This window comes from Ischnura elegans, chromosome 9, assembly GCF_921293095.1.
Source record: "Ischnura elegans chromosome 9, ioIscEleg1.1, whole genome shotgun sequence".
Classification (NCBI taxonomy): Eukaryota; Metazoa; Arthropoda; class Insecta; order Odonata; family Coenagrionidae; genus Ischnura; species Ischnura elegans.
Window position 1 is genome coordinate 27,250,995 of NC_060254.1, and position 19,909 is coordinate 27,270,903.

The following is a 19,909-nucleotide window of genomic DNA, read 5'->3' on the forward strand; positions in this document are numbered from 1 at the left end:
TTACTAATCTGTTTTGATAGGTTCACAGGTGAATGAGAAGGCATTGAAATCAATATCTTAAATGAGGCACATGCGAAGCCGAGAATATTGCTGAAAGCGGTACAATCTTAAAGTGTACCTGTGTTCACTGTAAGATTGTACCACTGTGTACAGAAGCACGGGGATGCCGAAGAAAATTCTCAAGCTAGTAAAAGTTTCTTTCCCTACTTTTTGAGCTAAAGATATTCCACTTATACTCGCAGTAGAAAGCAGAAAGTTAGCTACATTAACTCGATGAAACAGGAGAATTCAACGTGTTTTAGGCCTTTGAAAACATTTAGCAGGGTTATTAACCAATCATATTCAGGATTACAAGTCAATTAAAAGGCAATTTTAGGTGCACATTCTGCTTTTTCTGGCGGACTATCGAGGTTTTTCGTGTCCCACCAAAATAACCAATCGCTGAATAAGTTCACCATCTTGATAATACTAAATGCGATACTTTTATCCGGTATGACACCTGAGTAAATGTCAAATTGACACTTATTTATCAATCTTATCTTGCTTAAGGAATCATTCAAATGTATATTGGTTTTATCTCCCAATTTGGTCGGTGATGCAAGAGAAGGATAAAACCAACTATGACTCATAAATTGTTCCCGAGAACCGTCATGAGAAGTTCTGAGATTTTCTCCTGAAAGACGCAGAATTGAACGTTTTAATCATAGAATTCCGATAAAAAGCTTTTGATGGAAAATATTAATTTTAATATAAAGAAAACATCGTCTTTAGATCACCCAACCATTCTTAGCGGTAAAATCGCACTAGACCCATGGCGAACGTTCTACAATCATGATAGCAAGGGTAAAAACGGCAGAAATACAGTCATAAATGGATTAATAACTCGTCAATTTAGAGAAAGGCATTGCTACTATAGCAGCAGATGACAGGGGCGTACCCAGCGAGGGGCCGGAGAGGGCAGCTGACCCCCCTAGAAGCAAAATCGCAAATGTCTTTAAGGAAAATATTATTTTTTCAAGCAAATAATTTTAAAAACTAATAAAGAGCTGTTACAGTTTCCTTAAAATGTTGATTTCAATCACCTTTTCCATGCTTGAATCTTACCTACAGCTTGAAAATCCATGGCCTGCCTCCCCCCCCTCCCCCCCCCCCCCTAGTTTTCATCCTGGGTTCGCCCTTGGCATCTGATGACATTTTTCTTTTTTTATTCACCTTATTAAATTTGGTTGATTCATAAATCCAGAAACTTTTCGTGATAAAATAAACACTATCTTGCATTTAGAATAATCTCTTTCTTGAATATAAGAAAAACCTACTTTACTCAATTCTGATTGCTCACCCTCAGAATATCTTTAAGTGGTCCAAATTACACAAAAAATTTGATCGAGCTTTGTAAGGTTCATTCTTTGAATTGGGTCTTTCCATGAATCATTTTGACTAGTTAGCCTTTCATTATGCCTCTAATTTTGATAAAAATATGAAATATCCAAATTCGGTCCGTGATGCAAGTGAATGAGAAAACCAAATATGACTAATAAATGTAATTAAAGGCAAATAAAAAGCTTTTTATGGAAAGAGAGGACCTATTCTACTCTTTCATGTCCGATAAAGATAATACGGTCTAATTAATAATTTATATCCCAACAATTTCCAACTTTATCTTCGCACAATTATGAGAGATTAGCAATCTACCTATATAGGTTGATTGACGAAAGATAAAATGCTGAGATTTTCACCTATAAGAGGTAGAATTGAACATTAACTTCATTACATTCCGGAAAAATAAAGAGCGTTACATAGAAAATCATTTGATGGGCGATTAAAATAATAATATATACTAAAACGTATTCTACTTGTTCTATCACCAATACGTAATCCTCTCCTCTATTACCTGTGATCTTCTTATATGTTTTTGGTTTACACTCTCGTCAAGAGTTTCCAATAGAAGTATAACAATCAAAATATCGGGGAAAAAATCATTTAAAACTATGAAAAAAATTTACTGACTCGTAAAATAGTAAATTTTAGGTCCTTTTAGAAGCTAAAAATATGGAACTGATTCGTCCAGGCACATAATGGTAAGTGTATCACTATGTGTTTATACCTATGTAGTTTCTGATGATGACGATCCACGTCTAAACCATCTTTGGCCAAATAAATTAAGTGGAATTACGAAGTCTTTCCTTTTCGCATAACTCCACTTATATCTTCTTTTACTTACAAACTCGATCTTCCTGCCATCATTCTCGTACCCTAAACCGTAAGACCGAGGTCGACCTTTCGAGATACGTTAAAAAATTCACATCCGCTTCATCGATGGAGGTTACTAGTCGTCTCGAAGCCGCCCAGCTGTGAGCAATGACCTTCACGGAAAAGGACATCATATCGATGTGACAGGGTAATCACTATCTATCATTTGCCTATGGACATTAGAATAAAGATAGAGCTTCATTCGGTGCTCAGCTATTGAAGAGTCCGGAGTTTAGTACGCATGCTTTTTGGTATTGTGTTTTACTTTTATCTTAAAGAATATTCGACTTACGGCAGTAAACCATTCAAGTGACACTGCCCTCGCTATAGCAAGATTAGTGACGTGTGATTACCCCCTACGACATGGTTCTTCATTTTACTGTGAAGTATAGGATATAAATAATAATGAGAAAGAAATGCAAGTGATGACTTCCGTATAATCTATATAATTATTCTTTTAGAAAGTCCGTAAATTAATAAAGCCCCGGATTACTAAATTAATTCCGTGATTGTTTCCAAAATCAAAGTCCTAATTCATACTTCATCCTAATTACTCCACGTTTTAGGACATCTGTTGGAAAGGTGACGGAGACAGGATTTTACGTCATATCTGGGTAAATGCACATCTATTCCCTAAATATAAGATTCATGGTCTTGATATGCTAGTTATTTCATACACAAGGTAATTGAAGTAGGGCGCTTATTCAAGAATTATGCTGCAGAAAATATTTTGATTCTTTTGTATAGCTTTTCTTCAGTATTTTGTGCGGCACAAGTAAATATCAAGGTAATTCAGAGTAGCTTTTTCCTAAAACTGGTTTATTAGAAATGAGTGTAGAAGAGCCTGATGGGTGCATAAGGATTTTTTTACACAAAACTCTTCTGCCCATAAGCACCTCAATTTGGCTGATATTTTAAAATTTCCTTCAAAGAAAACACCACATATTTGAATGGGCACCTCCCAATGGTTTCATTGATATTAATTAAAGTTTCAGAAATGAAAATTCACTCAAGTAAGGCCTACCTTGATTATTGAATAGTCTGACAGGAACTAAATTCGGGAATAAAATATACGCACGGAGTGTGGAAAGAGAGTTTTAATTCCTTATTTCGCAGTTTCACGATGCTAAGTCGTAATACATTAAATGCAATTCAAGTTTATGTATACGACAAACAGGAGTAAATCGAGAGTTTCGAAAAAATAGGATACGACTATAGGAGAAAGTCCTTGCCATGGTTTTCCTAGGATTATACATCGACGATGATCTCCGTATTCACCCACATGTCTCGGTCGCGAGCATCAAAGATTTTCCACAATCACGTGCGGATTGTGTTATTTTGAAAAAAATGACTACGGTTCAGAGGAACAGATCAGAGGCATCTCAGCTGTTACATTAATGAACTCGACCGTTTACCGAGAATGTGTGATTAAAATGGTTGAAGAGGGATTCATACCTCGGGATTACCTAACCTTTAACGACACCGGCTGGTCAAAGATTAACTAATGCCTGGCATGCGTGGGTCTTTACTTCAGGATATTGAAGCGTTCCTCCGTAATGACTCAATAAGAAGCTCATTTAAATGATGATGATACTGCAATTCAAATGGAATATCTTTTGATCTAGGGCAAATCTGCTCTCTACGGGAGAGTCATATTAGCAATGAGTGCAATTTTGAAGACCACGAGTAAGCACACAAGCTAATTCATAATGAAACCAGCTTCGTAAGCTCGATCTGAATATATTTTTATGCAAAAAAAACTACCGATAAAAAAAGAAAGAAAAATTGCGGCGGAATAGCTAGACAAAGGCCAAAGTTAAGAATTTATGCCGCCAAGATTATATAAGTGACTACTGTGGCAAAATAGTGGATTTTGCACTGGCCGGTAACATGTGTCGTTAAATAGCACATTTTAGTGTTGAATAAAGCATCATGGAATGAACACAGAATTTCAATGTATTGAGAAATACTATTGTTGACTCACATTTTTAGTATATTCACTGAACAGTCCTGAGAGGTTAAAAATATTATTTAAATCGTTTTTTTATTAGGAGTGAAATTTGTGTCAATATTTTTCTGCATAAAGCAGGAATGGTTTGAGAACGTGTCTTGCAAAGATTTATTACTTGAGTTAAATTACATAATTCCCTCAACCTGCTTGACTGGCATTCGAATCTTTACAAATCATGCATTTGATAAATTTCAAATCAATAAAAGTACCTCTGCTATATTTACACTCTCCTGACATATATTATGTTTACTTTATACAATTATTTGGGTATGGTGCACATTTTTTCACGTAAGCAGTGGTGAAATTAATATCAGATCTTCACCCAATTCCTTTCTCCATAATGCATACATTCCTTTCCAACAACTTTTCCGCTCAAATATAAAAGGGGATAAAAATAATTATTTCAATTCCGATGTTCGTCCGCATGAAATTTGTATAATTACAATGCAATATTTTGCTTCTCGAACATAAATTGGTGGCAATAATACTCAATCTCCGTTAAGGCCCTTGGTGGTATTGACTCTCAGAAATGATGCGTCATAAGCGTGGTGTATTAAAAAAAAGGCATTAAAATGGTCATAAATAATAATTTAAACGTTTTTATTAATCTGGTGAAACGATAACTTTAATTTGGGAGCCACTTTGAAGATTTCTATCTTTTAAAATTTTCCATAAATTACGCCCATCCCTCCCTTCTTAATATGACACTGTCTCCGAACCATCTCAATTATCCGTCGTGTTCACATGACCTTCCTCAAAATATTCCCCAGTAATACCATAGTTAAATATTTACGTCATGAATTCTGATATTTTTCTGAATCAGATAAAATATCTATATCTATAGTATCAAAATTTTTTCAAAATCTCCCCCGGAAATGACAGCTGATGATATTTACTTCATGAATTAAAGCAGTCGAGTGCCAACCATTATTTCTAGTGTTTTGAGAATTGCTCATTTTAAAGTTCGGCGACATCCAAAAATCATTTTAATTTTTTTTTTAATTTTAACACATTGGTATTAAGTCTTTATATATTTAAATGTTAAGTGGCATAATAAGTTGGAGCTAATAGTTCATATTTTTCCTCAAAATAGTGTGGGCAGCTGAGTTTGGCCAAAAATGTTGGTTGGCAGTTGTTCAACCCGACCCCTTCAATTCTGATTTTTGCCTGATTCAGATGCGTAGTTCAGTACAATCATCAAAATATTCCCCAGAAATACTATGGTTGATGATATTTACTACATGAATTGTGATGTTTGTCTGAATCAGATATGTAACTGTAGTATCCAAATTCATCAAACTCTTGTCCAGCAATACCACAGTTTATGATGAAGCATCTGGTACTTTCTAGGCGAATCTTGTTGATGAAGTCTTCACGGGAAATCACGTTGAAACGTTGGCAGCAATACCATTCTTGACTCGGCTGATTTCCCGTGAAGATTTCATCAAAATAGTTTATGATATTTACTTTATAAATTCTGATGCTTATCTGAATCAGATCTGTAGTATATAAATATTTTTTTTGGCAACAGGTACTGGTTCGACGACACGTCAGCGAAGGAGGTCGACCAGAAGATCCAGAGGGTTTTCTTCGTATTCGCATGCACCAACTCGGCCGTCAACCCGATGGTCTACGGGTTCTTCAACTTCTCCCGACAGAGCAAGAGGAAGCCACCGGTCAACGGGAAGGTGACGCACCAAACGCCGTCAATCCCCAGGGAGAGCAACGCGAGCGAATTCGCGACTCGCGGCAGACTCAGCACGTGCACGAGCATATCATCGGCGTCGTCGGTGCGCGCCGCCCTCTCATCAAGGCGTTCCACTAAGATCGTCGAAGAACCGGAGACTGAGGACAGGGCAGATCCAACGATGGAGCAAGGAGCGACTGAAGCAGTAGCAACGGTGCCTACCCCGGCGATCAAGCAGTGAAAATTGTGAAGATGCATCTGGTGCCATGCCGGCGAATCGACAGGGGAAAGTTTTCCTGGGTGTCCAGTGTGGTGGGAAGACCAACGGTACCTGCAGTTTCGAGAAAACCACGTTTCTCTTCATGAGGATATCATGAGAAAGACTGCACGTCTGTAGTATCGGATGTTACTAGTTACTTTCCGTCGCTTCATGAGATTCATGACATTCGGTAATAGTATGTAGCATCATGATGATTGCAACCTGTTCAGTGATGACTATGGGATGTAATTAGGGCGCTTGAGTATGGGAACTAGCAACAGCAAACGGAAAAATTTGTTCCAATAAATAGTTGCAATTCGAGCCATTTGATCTTACGGTAAAATTACGCAGTATCTTCGTTTTTTGTTCGTACGTTCACTAGACCTTTGCCTCTTTCATAGGCTCAAGGCACCAGAATGTTTCCCTGATAACGAGGAAAGTGGCGTACCCCGAATTTCCACATACCATGAATCGTCTCAGCCGTTTGACAACCCGAGAAAGCTTTAGCCAGTGACAAATCATTAATACTGGTGCGGGCTTGGTGTTTGAGAAGGTCAACAGTGGGTATAAAGGGTGCTGTTGCATGTGGAAAAGTGACGCAGCTACATTTGAACTAAAATTTCCTAAAGTAAACGCCAGTTCAAGCACAAATTTTTAACGTTGAACCTCCAATCTAATAAAATTATCTCAGGATCTTTTCCAAGAACATACCTTTTAGTTATCATCTAATAAGTATCTATCATGATGTCACTACCGCACTAGATACCGGCTTTGAACTTTATGAAGTCTAAGGGAGGGTCAATACTGTGAGTGGATAATAAGGATTGCGGTGAAACAAATTAGTGAAAAATATCCCGGACTAGTTGCTCCTCGTCAGAAAAGTGAGTGCTCCTCTTTCCTATCACCTTCAAACAATCTAAGAAGTAACCTATCTCTCATATTTCTATAACTTTCTCCCAAATATTATCTCAGAAACTCTTCAACATCGAAGAAATGGATGGTATTGGCAGTATAAAGGTGATATTAGATTGTGATAATGAGAGCGAGACCAAATTGGTCTAGGCTCATTACTCTTGGAATTTGATGTGATTGTGAAGGAGTATGAGATATTAGCGTGAAGTGCCGGGTATATTTTATGTATTGCTCTATCAGTTCTCCTAAGATAAAAAAGTTTCTAGGCCGAAGTTAACAACCGATTGAATCTCTGAGCCTCGCTCAATTTCCTCGCTTCACCAGGTTGGGATATCAGCTTCGTTACCAGAATTATTTCAATTATAACGCACTCAAATAGATAATTACTCAGGGGAACCAAGCAGTGGTAGCATGTAGTGTGGTGATTTTTACTTAGGTCAATCAGTTGGGATGCGGATTATGGGAAATAGCTTATAACCATGAGGTTCATATTATTCATTCATATTATATTTTTGCATTGGGTTCTTTTGGTCTAACGGTGAAAGTAGGTAGTAACGTTCATTTTGTCATAAAACTGAACAATATACAACCGGAAAAATAAAACCCCTTTGAGAACACTTACGTTACTTTTTCTTCTCAAACCATTTTTTACTTCTAAATTCAGAAAATAAAATCCACGAATAAAAAAATATATCAAAATTTGAGTCACTGCATGAAAAATTACTTTGATTTTTGCTAATGGACTTACTGTATTAATCAATTATGAACAGAGTAAATATATTTCATAACCAATCAAAAAACCGCGGTTCAACTAGGTTCACCGAAGTAACTTCATCCTGATAAATGAAACCGGAACTTACATTACATTGATAATAAGAATAGGGAACAAGTATTAAATTTTGGTATTATTTTTAGAGACATGGAGCAATACACAATTTATCCTCAACATTTTTAGAAGACTGCTTATTGTGTAAATGTCTGAAGCTGTTCCCTCAAGTGATTATGGAGCAAAGCACCGCTAGAAGAGGTCGAGGTCGAAACCTGATCGGTAGCACTTGGTAAGTCAAAAAAACATACCTGCATTTACCTGAAGATTGCTCGCGTAACTTCTTTTTTGTAAACAATGAAGTGTATACAATGATCATGCATTATGTGGTTAAGTGTCCCAAGGACTGAGTGGTGAAGCGACTGAGAAACGCTAGACTTATATTTTGTGAAAAAATTGAAGACTGAAAGGCCCATTCCGAACTCGATTGAGCCAAAACCGTGAAGAAGAAACTCTGAAAGAGTGAACTCCTTAGTCGTACAATAAATTTGCAGATTCAACTCGTAATCGGCGGATAGACATTCAGTGCAATGCAACAGTGAAGTGTAACGACATGTGTCGACTATTTCCGAGCGGAAGTGACTCCTGAAGTTGAGACTTCAATAGAAACGGAAATGTGGTGCCAGAATCACAATAATGAAGGTACGAATATAGACGTGATCCTCATTGTGCGATGAAGTGAACAATATGGGACCAAAAACGCAATTTTTGAGGGTGGAAGCAAGAGTGTTTTCTTGCGAATCATGGCCACCCACACAAATAAGACTATCCTAATTTAGGACTGAGGTTAAATAATATTTTAAGTTCAATAAATTATTTTTCACCGAGTAAAACCATAATTTATTTCTCATTTAGCGGAAGGGATTGCCACAAATTAATCTTAACCTCGAAATGACGAGGCAGTGAAGCTTTCTACAGCTGTTTCTCACTAAACTCGGAAACGAAAATCCTCTCCAACCACTGCAATGATTGAATAAGTAGACAGAAATCATAACTGTGCACTTTCTTTGAGGTATGAAACACCAGGTAAGCTGGCAAATTACTTCTCACCCGATAATTGTGAACACAAAGTTCTCCTTCTGATACCTATAACACTTCTTCGTTATTTTTTGCACAAGGTATCTATATTATAAGTAAAGGTAACTCGGAATAGCGCTCAAAGTATTTTTTTTATTATTTCAGTGCCGCAGTTCCAATGACTTTTAATACAAAAAATATTAATTCTATTTGTAATGCACTACGAAACCTAAAGATACACGCAATTTAGTGAATCGGCAATATTATTTCCATTGCCCAAATATAACTAATAACTTAATTACTCTAGATAAAATATTGAAGACTGAGTTAATATTGTACCCAATTGCCATGAAAAGAAAAATACAACTCGCCAATTATTTTAACTAATTCATAGTATGTGAATTCTAAGAATGCTGTACAGCGGTAATACATATTCTCCTTTCTCAAGCTAATTTCTTCAATTTCCTCATTTTATCCTTCCCAGGGTCTGTCTTTATATGCCGGAAGTTCTAATCACCTTCTTCAGAGAACTTTTCTCTCACTTTTCTTTCTATTACCTCCCTCGCGTAATCGCTGTGCATTATGACGTGATCTACTCTTCGGGAACTTTTCTAGCGTAAGTTGAGCTATCTTAATCTGTGGTCTTGACTTTTTTATCGGATATCATGAAGTAAGTCCTATTGCCACCGTTGAATTTTTACAACAATCACCCTACATTTTTCAATAGTTTTCTTAGCGGCCACTTAAAACAAACTGATTAAAGCAATTCAATTTTAACCCCTTTCCGATTACCTATCAAGCTGAAATTTCAGCACAACTCATTAGCATATAACATAGCAATATTGAAACACTTTTATCAAGATATAGTTATGTATCTCGATGTTAATTGGGATTTTAACTTAAATAGGGAGATTAGTTTTAAAAATGGCCACCAATATCCAATGGCAGCGCTACGATCATTTAAAGGAAGGAGAATTATGGAAAATCATCACAAACAATTTGTTTACGCTACAGAATATTGACAAATTGTCGTGAGAAAAACGTTCTTTTTCATGATTATTACAGTATGATTATTATATGATTTTCTATCTCTGAACTAGATAAAAAGGATTAAATCTTCAAGGGAAGCATGATTTTTGATGATGGACTGTTAAATTCACATTTTCGATGCCTTTAGTTATATTATTATACCATGCACATCGCACGGCCATAAAAATTCTACGCATAACAAAAAATTCATCCGCATTCGTACAATGACAGTCTTATTTTCAGATAGTTTGCTTCTGTATTGAAAATCCGTTAAGCATCCTTCTCTTCCAGTAAGTGGGCTTATTTTTACTGCATTCAAAAATAAACTAATAGGTGGATTAGGTGAATATAACCTTGACAACATACTTGTTACAGTATGACATCAGAAAATTGCGCAGTTAAAAGTTATTGAGGCAGGCGATATATGGTGGCATGTAATCCTGATTAATGAATAAGAGAGATGGCCATTTTTTACAAATTTATTTGATATTCTTTATTTTTTTTAAATATTTAACTCTTATTGTACGAGGGCCGTTTTTTTCAAGATTGCCGTTCATGAACACAAGACGAAGTGATTGATTGATAATTATTTCATTGCTATACATTGAGCACACTTATAGTGTACTTTCGACTTAATCGCCTCGGCGATTGAAAAATTGGTCTTGCCTGTGGAAAAGCTTCAGTATACCTTCTTAATTACATATTGCCGCCATTGGCTTCCAATGAATTTTGCCTTTGTCCTGATGCTCATCGCCAGTTTGAAAACGCTTCCCTCCTAGCCAAATCTCCATTTCAGCGTTAAGATGGAAGTCACACGGTACCATGTCGACATTGCACGTCGGGTGATCGAAAAGGTCCCATTGAAATTACTTAAGGAGCCGTTGGGCTTTATTAGCGCTAAGATGACGCGCTTTGTCATGGATCAGAACACTTCCAGAAGTCAGCATGTATCTTCTTTTGTTTCGAATGGGAATGGGCGAAATGTTTCACACTGAGCAGCTGAATTAACGCAAAAATTTTCTTTTATCGGCACAAAGGTGCACAATATGTCAATGCTGTGAAGCCATTCCGCGAGTTTTCTGGCTACCGCTCCGCAGTGCTCACTTGGCGGAAGAATCAATTGAGACCGTGTAGTTAATGAGTTTGCTGCTAACCTTAAACTAACAATTTACGGTCAGAAATGACTTGAACGGGTAGTGCAGAAGATGCGCAGTTGCCATATCCGCACAGTACCCGCCTGTCGCTTGTGTAGTGTTTTTGCCGAGCGATCGGAGGTTGAAAAAATACCCCCTCGAACTTGCCAATGACCTGAGGGTTGAAACACGTTGTGCTTTGTTAGATAAATTTGCGGAAAATAGCCATCTCTCTCATTCATGAATCAAGTGTGCAGCGTTTCCTCAAAAGCCTTTCTTTCTCCGCACAGATGAGTGCAACCAGACGGCCAAGGAGGGCGGAAATCGGCTAATCTAACTATCGACAGGAAGATTGAGCTGGCTTCAATGGGTTAGAATACGCGCATGCCTGCACGTACAAAAGTTAGTGATCTAAAAGGTACTCCAAAGGTGGTCTCAAAGAGCTATAAAAATTTCACCTAACTTACTTTGAAGCAGTCCAAAACGATACTAATCTCATGATGTGCTTAGGCATTCTTATACTCTCAGAAGCCTTAAAGTATGACTACAGCTATAAATTAACGAGCACTTCTTTAGCAAGATCAAAAGCTTATCATAAGTATTTAAGAGTATATGACATATATCACAATTAACTGGGAAAAAACCCACCGAAAATCATTCTCGTTTTCATTTCCGGCAATGATATTTTTACTGACAATTTATCCACGGTTAAAATCATCTCAAATAATTATAATTCAATAGAACATTAGAATTGGGAAAAAATTTTTAAACTTATTGAGGCAAAGTTTACTATTTTGCTGTGATAATTTGCCTACAGAACGAAATGCTGATTAAAAATTAATGAATATTCATTAATGAATCCGCATGCCATTTATATTACGGAAAATATAACATGATAAAAACATCGAGTGATACATCCATCACAAGTGAAAATTTTAGACTTTGGGGTTTTTAAAACCTCTACCTTTGTTAAAAAGCATGAATCTAATAAAAAAAACCTCTCTTTCCAACGCTTTTTGATGATTATTTGATATTTATCGTTATTCACCGATTTATTTTGTTAACGAGCTAATCAATTATGCGAATGGTTTTCTCGTTCAAAAACGGTTAGTCATATTGGACAGTTAATAAAACCGATTGGCCTAGAAAATTTTCACTAAAATTGACTAATTTTCATTAGCATACTAGAATTCAGCCTGAAAACACAATACATACGAAACAGCTTGAAATATGAAGTACTTTAAATCGACTAAGTCCTTGGATACTTGTTGACGAGCATTTGATCACCTCGACCTCCATAAACCTCTTAAGATAATTCTGAAGATAAAGAATAATAGCCAGATGAGTAATCAAAGCCTTTCAGGGCTTTACAATAACGTAAACAGGAAAACATCAATTTTGGTACAACATCTGCGAACTTATATAGGTTATCCCTCACAAAATGACAATGCCACCCTATCATTTAATGGCAAACATAGAAATAATATGGCACCCACAAAAAAAGAGGAAAAATAGTCCACTAATATGCCAATTTCATTCAAAGGAAAATTCTTTTCTCCGTTGAATCGACGTGACTTAGTGGAAAGAAAGAATGGCGGAGAAATTTAACGACCAGATATCAACTGTCGATTGCAGAGGCGTCTTTTATGGAATATTATTATTCACCTTAAATTTTATGAAAGCAATATCATCGCTAAGAACGACGACCCCCTGCTGACTGAAGCGTCTAAAAATAATTTATGACATAAAAAAAATGGCCTCATATCATCGAATCATTAAAAAAAAACTATTATGGATTCACCCGCATGTCCTGATAAATTAAGTTTATTTGACACCAAAGGAAGAATCTGCATACAAATTTTCGTATTTGTTAAAGGAAGATTAATGGGTAGGTATAGATAAAGTGCACGGAGAGGAGGAGTAACGACGAAGTGCTGGACATGGTGGGTGAGGAGAGGCAGCGTTTAGATGAGTTACGGAGGAGACAGAAGGTATGTATGAAGTGAGTGCTTAGCGAGGAGGGGATACTGAAAACGGTGTTAGAGGGTAGAATGTTAGATAAACGAGGGAGAGAAAGGAAGATAATAGGACTTTATGGTAGAATGAAATGGAGTAGGCCTTATAATGAATTGAAAAGGGAAGTGCTTGAAGGAAGGGGAGGCTCCCAGAATGCTCCTTAATTAATCCATGGAAACCTACCTTAATCGGTAGAGTACTTTAATAAAAATAAATTGCATAGCAGGAAGGTTTCCTTCGACGGATTCCTTGGCATTTATACCTTTCTTGATCCATCATGTAAACCCTTTGTTTTATTTACTTACGACTCGAGGGGCACTAGGCTTAAGGCGTGAATGATCACTTATCCAGCCTTACTGCGGGCTCCTAATTGCTTGACTCGGCTGATCTTACGGAAATAAGTAATTCAATGTATCTAGGACTTTAGATTTCATATTGAAGTGTCGGCAAGGTTTCACCTGAGATCTGATCTCTGGACCTTTCGATCAGCCAAGCAAAGCTCTCTTGCCACACTCCCCAAACCATAGTAAAATTAAAATTACTTTAAAACTCTATAAATCGATTAGAAAGGAAACATCTCGGTCATTTTAAGTTCATAAAAATGAAAATTATGCAACGGAAACAGCAAATACACATAAAGCTTTAACAAGGGGCTGGAAGAACACGGTTATTTAAATACGGGTTCGGAAGATATAGATTTAGGGTTACTGCTATAAAAATATTAATTTAAAGGCTAATAACGGGTGAAGGCAGGAGAGAAGTAGCAATAATTAGCAAACAGCCTGTGGTACACCTCTCCTGAACGGAAGATTTATGGAACAAATACAAGCTGATACAAAATAAATTAATTATTTTTCGTGGCTTTACCTCAAAATTTCCTCTACATCAACTTGCGCATGTATGCGGAGACTACAGAACTTTTAAAATTTCTTGAACGAGCATGGCGAAGTTTTATCTAGCAAAAACTTTTTTGGCAAAAGTAAAAGTATTAGTAAGCTATTTTTTGGGTAATGCGTTTCTAAGAGCTTATTCCTTTGTTGTAAAAAACCTCATGTCTTGTTAGAATAGAGAAGTTACTGAGAAAATAGCATTCAAAGTGGAGATAAAGGTTTCGTGGGCCATACCCGCAGCCTTTTCCAGACAAAACTGTAAGAAAAAATTATCAGCAAAAGATGAATAATTACTGATGATAATTAGGAAACGCTGAAATAAATTTGCTTTCATTTCCAGTTTATTTCATTGCAACCGATGGAAGTATAGACAGAGATACAATAAATACTCGCAAGAGTTTTTTGGTGGCAGTGGTGAAGGCTTAGGAAGGATTTTCCTCTTTTTCCTTGGTTCAGTTCGATAGGAACACGAGCTTGGGCTTCATGGATCCTGAAAAAGTTCGGATTTTGCGTTCATTTTAAGGCCCGTAATTACGAGTTACGGCGCACTCGCTATCCTTACCGCCACGAGTACATCGATTTCCTCTTAAGAGTATCCTGATGTGATAAGGAAACCGTAGAGTCACGCCACTATCTAACAGATAGAAAATAAATCTATTTTTCACCATAAGAAATCAATGCAATCAATCCTTAACAACCTCTTCACCAACAACAACCTACTCCAGACCGAGAGATTCAAGCAAAATAGTCTTCGGAGGACTTCATGACTTTCAGGTGAATTTCGTGTTCAGAAGAATTTCCTTATTCCCCAACACGGTATGGATATCATCAAAAGTATTGGGCACTAGTGTATATGCCAAATATTGAAGATAAATTCAGTAACTTTGTGTCACAGATAATTCGTCAAATCAAAGCCAAAATTGCTAGCAGTAGTGTGATGTCATAAGGTGATACTCATGCGTGAAAGTAAATAAATTACTTTTAATTACGTTAGCGAGAAAGATGCCAATGAAGAGGAAATAGCTAGTGAAAGGATCGCTATTTAAGAATTAAAATAAGGCTATTGAAAAGTCTGATTTGAAGTGTAGCCCTTTTGAGTGCGGAAATGTGGACGTGGACGAGGAAGGAGTGCGAGAGAAGACTATTATATGTGTGGGTGAGGCCGAAGAAGGTGAAATGGACGGATAGGATTGACAAAGTGCTGTACACTTTATACACAGAGTGTTTCAGGAGAGATTTGCAACACTTCAGGAGGTGCTGGGGGAGGCAATTTTAAGCATTTTTTGTACCTTAAACATTAGGTCGCAACTATTGAGCTACTGAGCTACGGCAACGCAAAAATTTATGGATGCACTTTGAAGTTACCATGAAAACAGTTTTATTCATGGGTATCCAGCCTTTTTCAAATTACATTTAATACTCTGAATGTTTAAAGGCGTTGAGTTATTAAGGTTGGACGACAATGTGCGCTTATAGTTGTCTGAAACAATCTCCAAATGGGTGAGATTATGCTATCATACTGTTGATAATCACTCAAAGCTGTCATGTAGTCAAGGTCAATGGTTAATCGTTTCAGAAAATAATAATCGCACATTTTATTCCAACCTCAATTATTTATTGTCTTTCAGAACCCGGAGTATTAAATAAGATGTCGAGAATGCTGGATACCCAAGAAAAACTGATTTTATGATTACTGCAGTGCATCCAAAATAATATTTTCGTTGCCATCGATCGGTAACTGAGGAGTTGCGACTCCATGTTTATGGACGCGAAATGCTAAAAGTTGTCTCCTCCACCACCTTCTGAAGTACTGCAGATTCCTCCCGTAAAAACCTCTTTAGAAATTGTTACAATACAATTTCTATGAGCAGCATTCGTAATCTATTCCTTTTTTTACTGAGAATTGTACTCGACTAGCGTTTAATGAAGGAGAAAACTTCTCGACGTGATGCGGAAGAGATAGAGGATTTAGTTGAGGGATTGCTGAGTGGGGAGACGGTGGTGGATCCAGGATAGTGACAAGGGGGGCTAAGTGGAGATTAATCTGCCATAAGTGGTGGACGTTCGATCAAAATTACCATTCTATCTATTGTAATTTGGATACCCAAGGGAGTATCCAATCCAGCCTTAAATCCGCCACTGCGGGGAGGTGATATTAAAGACCGAACTAAAGGGAAGAATGCTTGTCAGACGGCAATGGCAGAAGATTAGTATACAATTTATGAACGGAAGGAAAGGGAATAGGCGTTATTGATAATTACAAAGGGAAGTACAAAGTGGGAGGGTACACCGCCGGGATAATTCAAAAATGCTCGATGCAAAAGAAACCGGTAGAATATTTTGATAATAATAATTCGCCACAGAATTTTGTACCTTTATTGACGGCGTTACAGAAGGGAAAGCGGAACAAGCGTCAGAGATGTACTTGTAACACCGCGACTTGAACAGTACACTATGAATCAGAAGCGCACTTCTCAGCTAAGATACCATGCTGAACTTTCTGCCTGCTATGTGCTAATGTTTATCACCGTTATATTCTCTTATCCACGAATGTAAAAATACTTGATTCTACAGCCGGATATTTCATACTGGGTATCATCATGCATTATTCTTGATAAAGATAAAGATAAAGAAATATTTATTGTTCTTGGAACTTTATGGTCCACTAAGAACATACAAGGGCTTACATTCATATTAGAGCTCAGTGCACAGAAGAATAAGATACATGCAAAAAAAAAATTGTAACAGAATATAGTGGAATATTGGTACATTTACATTTTTTCTTGTAATAGCATTTTAGTGAAGCTTGTATTGAACATAAGGGCTGCTTGCATTCTTGAAGCTTTTTATTATCATTAGTTTACATTAACTTATTTGACTAAGTGAATAAATGTTTTAGGGTGTTCAGTGAAGTTAATAGACGTGCATTAGAAGGGACAATCAAATTTCCTATGACCAAGTATGAAAGCGCAGTGAAACGACCATAATACGAGGCGTGTCCGTAAAATAAGTTCCACGAATTTTTTTCACACAAAAAACTGATTTAATTGCAAAGAAAAGTACATTTTTGGAAAGTTCAGTCTTTCTTTTATTTTTCTACATAATTGCCGTTGCGTTCTATGCACTTCTGCATTCGAGGCACCCACTTCTTCAAACCAGAGTCATAGAACTCTGCCGCCTGTCCGTGTAGAAAACTAACAACAGCGTTTTGCACCTCTTCATCTGTCTGGAATTGGGTTCCGCCGAGGCTTTTCTTCAACTCGGGGAAGAGATGGAATTCACTTGGTGCTAAGTCTGGGCTGTAGGGTGGGTGAGACACCATTTCCCATCCAAATCTTTCGATGAGGGCTGTGGTTCGATTGGCGGTGTGCGGTCGGGCGTCGTCATGGTGAAAACGCACTCCTTTTGTCAGCATTCCTCTTCTCTGGTTCTGAATTGCACGTCTAAGATTTTTCAAGGTCTCACAGTACCGGTCAACATTGATTGTTGTCCCGCGAGGCATAAACTCGCACAAAAACACGCCCGTTCGATCCCAAAAAACGCTAGCCATGATTTTCCCGGCAGACAGGATTTGTTTGAACTTCTTTGCTCTGGGCGAAGAAGGGTGCTTCCACTGCTTCGATTACTCCTTTGTTTCCAGTGTGGTGTAGTGTACCCAGGTCTCGTCACCAGTAACAATAGAGTCCAAAAATTCCTCTTCGGTTGTTCCGTGAAAAGCGAGAAATTCTAGGGCCGCTTCAACCCGCTGACGCTGGTGGTCTGCAGTGAGCATTTTTGGTACCCATCTTGCGCAGACCTTTGAATAGCCTAAATTTTCTGTCAAAATCTTGTCAATTGTGGTTTTGCTGACCTCCGGAATCTTTTCGCACAGCTCCCGAACTGTAATCCGTCGATCTTTAAGCATTGCCGCCTCGACTTTGGCAATTGTTTCGTCGGAAACCGATGACCGCCCTGCACGGGCTTCGTCGTGGACGTCTGTTCGGCCATTTTTAAAGTCCCTAACCCATCTGCGCACCATCCCGGAGCTCATACACTCTTCTCCATACACTTGACAAAGTTCTTCGTGAATTTCCTTCGCCGATTTCTTCTTAGCGGCCAGGAAACGAATCACAGACCGCAACTCGTAGCTGGCGGGAGACGCAAGAGGAAGCTCCATCGCTGACGGCTGCTGAGCCAAGACCAAACGTCGCATTGACGCTGGCTTGGTGAGGGATTGGAGTGAGGGAACCAAACAATCTGCCTTTGTTGCATGGCCGCGCATAGAAACAATCCTAGCGCCAGCGGCAGCCCGTGGAACTTATTTTACGGACAAGCCTCGATCAACAACAATGTTCAACAATACAACAATAATACAACAAATATACAACAATATTCACGATCATCTGCTACGAACGCAATTACATAGCGAATTGTTAACTAGGAAGAAGGTGGGTAAAGTAAACATGCAAAAAAATAAAACGAATCTAGGTTTCTAAAACAGGCTTCAGAGCGCGGTCATCTCAAAGGCGGACTTTTTCGGGGCAACCTTATCAAATCGTGCGCAACAAACACACAGACACAGCTCTGAACTAGAACTCTTTTATGAAACTTGACCTGAATTCGATCCTCGAAATGAAATTAAAGCAGCTTTAACATTTTTAGTTGATTAATGAAAAAACTTGTCATAAAAAAATAGGCAAATTATTTAAATTTGCATAAACATATGAGCAATCATATCAAAATTCCAAAACAGTTAGAATGTCATATATTTCAAATCCTCAATTCTGGTCAGGAGCGACTTTAGTATTTTTGCCAACATTTGAAGTCAATAATACTGTGAAAATTTCTTCGAAAACTATAGGTTAAATAACAAAAAAGAAAAAAAGCTACTTTACTTGAATTAACTTTTTAAATTAACTGAAAAGGTTTTGGTAAGTAAGGTGTAGAAAACTTGAGAATAATATCAGTCGAGTCACAGCAACATGAAAAGGCACTACTCCAATTTGAATCGTAATTAGAAAGAAAAAGCAAAAATTACCTTAGTAGCAGCTACTAGCAAGGAAGAAAGCGTGGAGTGCAGTAAAACGCTAATGAACTATCAAATTTCCCCTCAAATCGATTTCACTGTTGTTTTTCGGTTTAAGCTATGACTGATGAATTATCTTACTTTATAGTCAAGGTGACATTAAGTGAAGTCACTCAAATTCATCGTTATAACTTCCATGGGTGTTTGTAATAATAGTAAAAAGTTTTAGGGTTACTTCTCTGCGTCTCATTCATATCATCTTTTAGTTAATGAAATTCCCTTGAAATAGCGACCAGCATTGTTCGGGAAACGTTGAAACCACCCAAAAAATGGCGCGGAAACACGTTCACATACGTTTTTAACTACAATAAAGTCACTCCAAGTTCAGCTTAGGTGGTTTGACTACTTTTTGAAATCAATGCCATAACCAAATGCGACCATAAATTACAGTGTCCTGAAGCATTTGAGTGGAACTCATTGGAAAGATAATTTTAAGGCCCTTGCTATCATCTCAAATCTAGTCTCGCATTACGTATGGCAGCATTTATAATCCAGCCTTAATTTTGGATCCTCATGGAATGATATGGTCTTTAACAACAGGAAAAATACTGATTACAGAGCTAGGCATATAAAAACAGGAATTTCACCCTACTGACCATTTTTATCACGCGTTCGATAGCTTCCTACATGAGCTATGACGTTAGCAAATCCGTCAAAAACCTCAATTCCGGTTTCGAAGTACGAGAGAATTTCTAACTTAGTCTAAATTTGAGAATCATATTTCGATGAAGAAGAGCAAGGTACCTAATGAGGAGAGCGATTGACTGCAGAGTCCCGGGTAAACCCATCTGATAATCCCAATTTAAATCTTCGA

At 37.5% G+C, this 19,909-nt stretch overlaps 3 protein-coding genes across 4 annotated transcripts in view; 1 reads left to right on the forward strand and 2 right to left on the reverse strand.

The window, feature by feature from the left end:
- LOC124165338 (adipokinetic hormone/corazonin-related peptide receptor variant I-like) overlaps window positions 1-8,778 on the forward strand; it is a 60,930-nt gene extending 52,152 nt beyond the window's left edge. For both annotated transcript variants that reach the window (XM_046542695.1, XM_046542696.1), the window contains exon 7: window positions 5,793-8,778. In XM_046542695.1, coding sequence (XP_046398651.1) covers window positions 5,793-6,189 — 397 coding nt within the window. In that variant the 3' untranslated portion in view covers window positions 6,190-8,778. The remainder of the gene's footprint in view (window positions 1-5,792) is intronic.
- Window positions 8,779-17,118: 8,340 nt separating this feature from the next.
- On the reverse strand, window positions 17,119-17,532 carry LOC124165927 (histone-lysine N-methyltransferase SETMAR-like). Its single transcript, XM_046543464.1, has one exon. The coding sequence runs from the start codon at window positions 17,530-17,532 to the stop codon at window positions 17,119-17,121; it is 414 nt and encodes a 137-aa protein (XP_046399420.1).
- Window positions 17,533-17,652: 120 nt separating this feature from the next.
- Window positions 17,653-18,222, reverse strand: LOC124165928 (protein GVQW3-like). Its single transcript, XM_046543466.1, has one exon. It carries the CDS (start codon window positions 18,220-18,222, stop codon window positions 17,653-17,655), a length of 570 nt encoding a protein of 189 aa, XP_046399422.1.
- Between the last annotated feature and the right edge of the window lie 1,687 nt (window positions 18,223-19,909).